This window comes from Diuraphis noxia, unplaced genomic scaffold (genome assembly GCF_037042655.1).
Source record: "Diuraphis noxia isolate RWA-SAM2 unplaced genomic scaffold, SU_Dnox_SAM2 contig0001, whole genome shotgun sequence".
NCBI classification, from domain to species: Eukaryota; Metazoa; Arthropoda; class Insecta; order Hemiptera; family Aphididae; genus Diuraphis; species Diuraphis noxia.
The window spans coordinates 44,696,312-44,702,311 of record NW_028301711.1 but is presented as its reverse complement, the minus strand read 5'-3'; the positions used below and the strand labels follow the sequence as shown (position 1 = coordinate 44,702,311).

General features: G+C 26.6%; 1 protein-coding gene across 2 annotated transcripts; it reads right to left on the bottom strand.

Moving 5' to 3' along the window:
* Window positions 1-1,166: 1,166 nt before the first annotated feature.
* Window positions 1,167-5,591, bottom strand: mEFTs (elongation factor Ts, mitochondrial). 2 transcript variants are annotated; one of them, XM_015513323.2, is made up of 5 exons: window positions 5,417-5,591; window positions 3,438-3,597; window positions 3,112-3,369; window positions 2,739-3,057; window positions 1,167-2,640 (listed from the first exon to the last, which is right to left on the bottom strand). In XM_015513323.2, the coding sequence occupies exons 2-5, from the start codon at window positions 3,591-3,593 to the stop codon at window positions 2,378-2,380; spliced, it is 996 nt and encodes a 331-aa protein (XP_015368809.1). In that variant the 5' UTR covers window positions 3,594-3,597; window positions 5,417-5,591; the 3' UTR covers window positions 1,167-2,377. The 2 variants fall into 2 exon arrangements, with proteins under 2 accessions (XP_015368809.1, XP_015368808.1); XM_015513322.2 differs by lacking the exon at window positions 5,417-5,591 and adding an exon at window positions 4,234-4,394.
* Between the last annotated feature and the right edge of the window lie 409 nt (window positions 5,592-6,000).

Sequence of the window (6,000 nt, the reverse complement as noted above, 5' to 3'; positions counted from 1 at the left end):
TAATGTAAACAAATTTTATAGAATTCCTAATATTATAGATCATAAAAGTATAATCTGTTGCTGTACAAAAATATAATCATTCGGCAACCAAAGTAATAATAAAAATTTTTAACTTTGTTAGATAAGAATATTGCATATTTTAATTTGCTTGTAAATATTAAATAAGGCAATGTATATTATGTATTTCAAAATAGAAAATAAGTTTCCTCATTTTTTATGTAGGTACAAGTTATAGTCAATGTAAATTTGTCTATAACTAGCGTATAGACTGGTTATAATTTTTATAAATTCAAGAGTATGTGTGGAATTTGTATCAAGGAAGTTTACAAATTACCTCATGTTTAGAAATAAATAAAAATGATAATACTTTTTTTAATTTTTAGTATTTATAATCTATAAGTGTACTTAAAATATATTAGGGAATAGTAACTATAGAAAGATGTTTTGGAATACTAAAAATATCCCTACAATGCAATGCATAATCTGATATAAAATGTAGATATTATCATGGCTTTAATAAGAGCCACAATATGTATAATGAAGAAATGATAAATCTAAATCCAGAAGATGGGAAGACACAATAGATTTTGTATTATTGATTCATTACATATACATACAATTGAGTTCTCTAGCATACTACTATTATTATTTTCACAAGTAATTTAATAAAAATTTATTTCAGATTTTAAACATAAATCATAAATGGGTACCTATTGACTATTGATGTCGAGATTACCAACAGTGTGAAGATAATATAAACTGTGTTTAATCAAAGAGCTCATCAGGGATTGGACAATTAATTTATTAAGATTTAATGGGAACAATTAAACATTAAGTTATTATACCTAAGAATTTTATTATATATATTTATATATTTAACTAAATTTTCAACATTTAAATTCATTTAATTTAATCATACTAATACAAATAATTATATTAATTAATTATACGTGACAAAAATGGAGATTTGTTTTAACTTTTTTAATTTCAAAATCAGGAATGATAATAAGATCACAAGTTTACCAAGTACTGTACTCTGTACTTATTAATAAAAATTTAAAATCCAAAAGAATGTACCAAAGTGGAATAGCTAATTAATAAAAAAAAAAAAAAAAATGTTTTTAAGATAAAATGTCATGAGATATAAAGAAATATTATGATAATAGTACTATTAAAATGAGATAAATTTATTACAGTCACATATTAAAAACTGGACTAGTACTTATATAGCATTCTAACTCCATAATACATAGTTAATTTACACATGTCTAGTAATATATTAACTCTTGGAGCTATTTTTAAATAAAAAATTACAATTATCGACATATTTACTTAAAAAAATTATACAATTACATAAATATTTCAGCTTTTTAAACTCTACCCACAAGGGACTGTCACTGCAACTTTTGTTGTAATTTTTATCTTATCATAGTGACTATTTTTGTTGTTTACTACAATATAAAAATGGATAAAAAACAAATACTAAATATTGTACATGTTGTAAAATTGGAGGTTAGATTCTCTCCGTGATACAGATAATTTAGATGATGATCCTGATTATGAATTTTAAAAAAGTGTGAAAAGTTTTTATCAAAATAAAACGACAAAGAAAATATCTTTATTGTACTAACCTTAAATTGACCTTTATAATCTTTAAATTATGATAACCGACAAAGCATATTTTGCGAAATTGCTATAAATAACTATACTTAGCATAATGCTCACGGTCATGTACAATGTACATCTAATATACTATCAAAACATTGTAACTAATGACAGCTAAATTTACAACCAAATATTAAAACCATCATATAAAAGGTATTTGCTGATTCAGTAATATTATAAGTTGTTTTTAAAAAAAAAATATGTGTAATGATGTCATTAAAACCCACTTGATATTTTATGCTTATAAAACATCAATTAAATTTGCCATACCAACTATTTTTATAACATTATGTCCTACAGTAGCATTCATGTAACAGTGTTAAACTAAACTAAAATTATATAGATAATCAAGGTATTTGTAACATCATGTGTGTTCAAAAGATCTATCAATTATTTTAAGTTATCTAATGAAAAGTAATCAAATAACAATGAAATATTGTTTAGTAAATAACCAGACCAGTACAGTATCTTATACATTAAACCTAACATGGAGATATTATAAGTAAAAATCAGTATTTTGAACAATATGATATTCATTAATAAATGTTTAAGGTAGAACCATCATAATAATAATAATAAAGAATTATTTTCTTATACTGAAAATAAAATTTTTTTTGTAATTTCTAGTATTGTCGAACTATAATAAAAAGCAGTTGAACATCATCATCAAAAATTGAATTTAAATTACTTAATATGTACAGAAATGTAATAATTATGTTTCACCACATTCGTAGCGCACAAAATCTAGTACATCAATTCCATAATCGGTTGCTACTTGTCCAACAGTTATAGATGGGTCCAATAAAAAAGCTTGTTCAAGCATGCCATCTTCTTCAATTGTAGAGTCTGAATTTTTTTCATCTATACTATCCAAAGATGAATCATCATTTTCATTGAATGTTTTAGCAGGCTCAACTTTTTCAGATTTTATAGGTTCGTGTATATTAAGTACTCCGACACATTTAGGATTCATACCTAAATACAAAAAAACCACTTAAATTTTTTTCTTATACATTTTTACACTAATTTAATTAGTTTGAATTAAGTATGAGTAAATAAAAAAAGATACTTACCAATAACATGTTGACACATTTGACGAAGAATTTCATCATGAGAACTCTCCATAGACTTTTGATTAATTTTTTCACTATCTTGTTGTTTACGGTAAATTAGAAGTGATCCGTATTTACCAGAAAAAAATTGAGATCCAGTTGTATTAGATGGATGAGTAAGACCCATAATATTCAAACCAGTATCTCTAGTGTTTAAACAAGTGGCACGTCTAAGAGTAACGTTTTCTCCAAGATTACCTATTGTAACTGCAACATGATCAGCTAATGATTTACCTTCAGCACCACTTAACTCCATTAAATCGCCACTTTTTAAGTTAACCTAAAATAAGAATACATTATACCAATGTTTTTTAGCTGAAAATTGTGTATGTACCTTAGAAAACGAGTTCTCTAAGGCTTTTTGTTGTTTAGCAAAATCTAAACAAGATGAAGTGACTACTTCAACAACAGAATGAAAACATTTGTTACGAGCAACAAAATCAGTTTCACAATTCACTTCCACCATAGTAGCAACTTCTTTTTGATTATCAATTGCAAATGCGATAACTCCTTGGGCTGTAGCACGATTGGCAAGTTTGTTAGCTTTAGCCCATCCTAGCCTTTGAGCTTCTTCTTTTAACCAAGCCTCTGACTGTTCAAAAATATATTATTATTCAAATTATCCTAAATTCCTAAATTAAATGAAATAATTGTTTTCACCTTTTCTAAATTGTTTTCATTTAATTGTAAAGCCTTTTTACAGCTTTCAAATGGATATCCAGTTTTTTTTCTTAATTTTAAAAGTTGTGCTTTGCTGGATGACAAGTTTACACTGGATATATGTAATCCTCTAACTAATATTAAAGATCTTAACATTGTGCTGTAAAAAAAAAAAAAATTACAAAATACTTTTTTTTTTACAAATCTAACATGACGTTGATTAATGTCTTGAGAGTATTAACAAGAAAGGATAAATTTAAATTATAGAAATATATTTATATCGTACATAATTAACAACATATTATTATATATGAGCCTTGTATGCAATATTAGTAAATGTTTATACATACATAGTGTACATTTGGATTTAGGTTGATTATTGTTCTACCTGTCTACCATGATTGAGCTATTATATTACATAATAATCAATTAAAAAAACATACATCCTCACACTTTATAAAACTTACAGGTAAATAAATATAATGTTATTTAACAATATGTTGTTTAAGTATGTACGGTTGTGATCAAACCATTCGATTTAACAAAAATTATTTCAATTATAATAATGGTAAAGTTCAATACCAATTTTTTTTAAAAAGAAATAGGTAATAGCTATAATATAATATAATAAAGGTCTAAGGTGAAAAAAAACTACTACATTTGTCATGAAACTTCTCATTTCAACAAAACTCTCAGAGTACACAGTTGAGCAATGAAACAATACTATAAAATAGCTACAAATCGAATGAATTTTAAAACAGAACACGATACACGATGGACGGTTTAAACATATTACCTGAGTAACTGCAAGCACTAATAGAGAATGTTTGTAAATCTAGAATAAACTATTGCTTACGCCAATGGAAATGTGAATAAAAAAACTGTTCAGTCTTTTAAAAACGTGAAATACTGAAGTCTGAAATGTGCTAATAAATTATATTCAATGTAGATAATATGTGAATATTAATATCTGATATCGGTAGACTAGAAGTTTATGATACGGACATACGGTCGTAACCAGATAACGCCTTATCACTGTTATCGCGTAACCAATGGCCATCATAGATAATAATATAATATTTAAATTATTATAAATTATATTAAATCATTGATCTATTAATAAATAGTTAAAATATCAGTTAATAGGTCAATGCATTAAATTATATTCATCATCATCAGGTCATTATTCGTTAGCACAATATAGTTTACACCCATGGCAAAATAAATAGATATGTCAGTCACTTTTTGATACGCATTGTATTCACCCATAGGGCCATAGACATATTATGTCTATGTATTCACCTAGCCGGATAATTTCACTGCCAATGAAATAAGGCGTACCACGAGCCACGACTATAGCTGGGAACGGAGAGATGCATTAACGTTAACAGAATTAATAGAACGAAAACCCTTATTATAATAACTGACAATGCTAACATACCTACCTATCTATTTTGTCATGAATATAGTGAATATATATACCTGAGCGTATTATAGGTACCTAATGTGATGGTGATTGATTGACAGGAGGGGGAAGTTGCCCAGTTGCGGCACCCCGTGGAAAGTGAATTTAGGAGAGTAGATCCCTACACCAGTTCCTTTTCAGATGCCTAGGTGGATTACCTGATATTTGATTGGATGAAAGTTGGATGATTATAAGATTAGAGAGTGAATACTGAATGTTTTATGTGTTTTTTTGTAGGTGATTTTGACAATGCTGTTTAAGCAGGTTGGAATGCGGATGTCTTTATGAAGTGATTAATTGGTAATATACCAATAAGGCGCACCTGATATTAGACTAAACAAATAGACTGAAATGCCTGAATAGTTCTAGTATTTAAGGGCTTCTAATTAGCTATACTATTAACAGCTTACAGAAATAATTTTAATTCCAAAGTTACATACTTTAACTTTAAAATAATTGCTAAACGTTTTACAGCTGGAAATGAAATCTTTGATTTTTTCCTTCTTTTGCTTACCCAAATTTCTAAATTTTTCGCTACTTAGCTTTCTTTTTTGAACACTCGACATAGTTGAAAAATTAACAAACAATGTAAAATAAAAACAAATAACGAAGTAAACAAAATCGACGACAAATTTTACAACATAGAAGCGTAGCTACTATGCTATTATGAGCGTCTGCAGTTCTGCACAGTATAATAACAATTAATAATACACAGTATTATCTAAAAGATGATAAGAAATAATAATAATAATACACGCAAAACTGACGGCGCGCGGGTATGACAAAAAATAGATTTTTTTCCACAATAATTATGACCAATATTGTACAATATGAGTAATGAACTAATGACTGTAGGTACAACTACTCTTTGAATACTCTTTAAATTATCACAACTACAATATTATGTACACTACACTACACATATTACATACAAAGTATTCTAATTACTAGGTATTGTTCAAAATATAGTTTAAAAACTTTAAATTATTTAAATATTATTTCATCGAATTTTGTGTGGTCTATACTGGTACATATTGTAACTAATAACCATGATAATATTATATTAGGTACCTAATTATTGATATACTAATATTGATG

Coding starts and splice junctions, on each gene's coding strand:
- mEFTs (XM_015513323.2), bottom strand. CDS start 3,593: ATGTTAAGATCTTTAATATTAGTTAGAGGATTACATATATCCAGTGTA. Junction 3,058..3,111: donor TAGAGAACTCGTTTTCTAAG/GTACATACACAA, acceptor TTCTTATTTTAG/GTTAACTTAAAAAGTGGCGA. Junction 2,641..2,738: donor AATGTGTCAACATGTTATTG/GTAAGTATCTTT, acceptor TTTTGTATTTAG/GTATGAATCCTAAATGTGTC.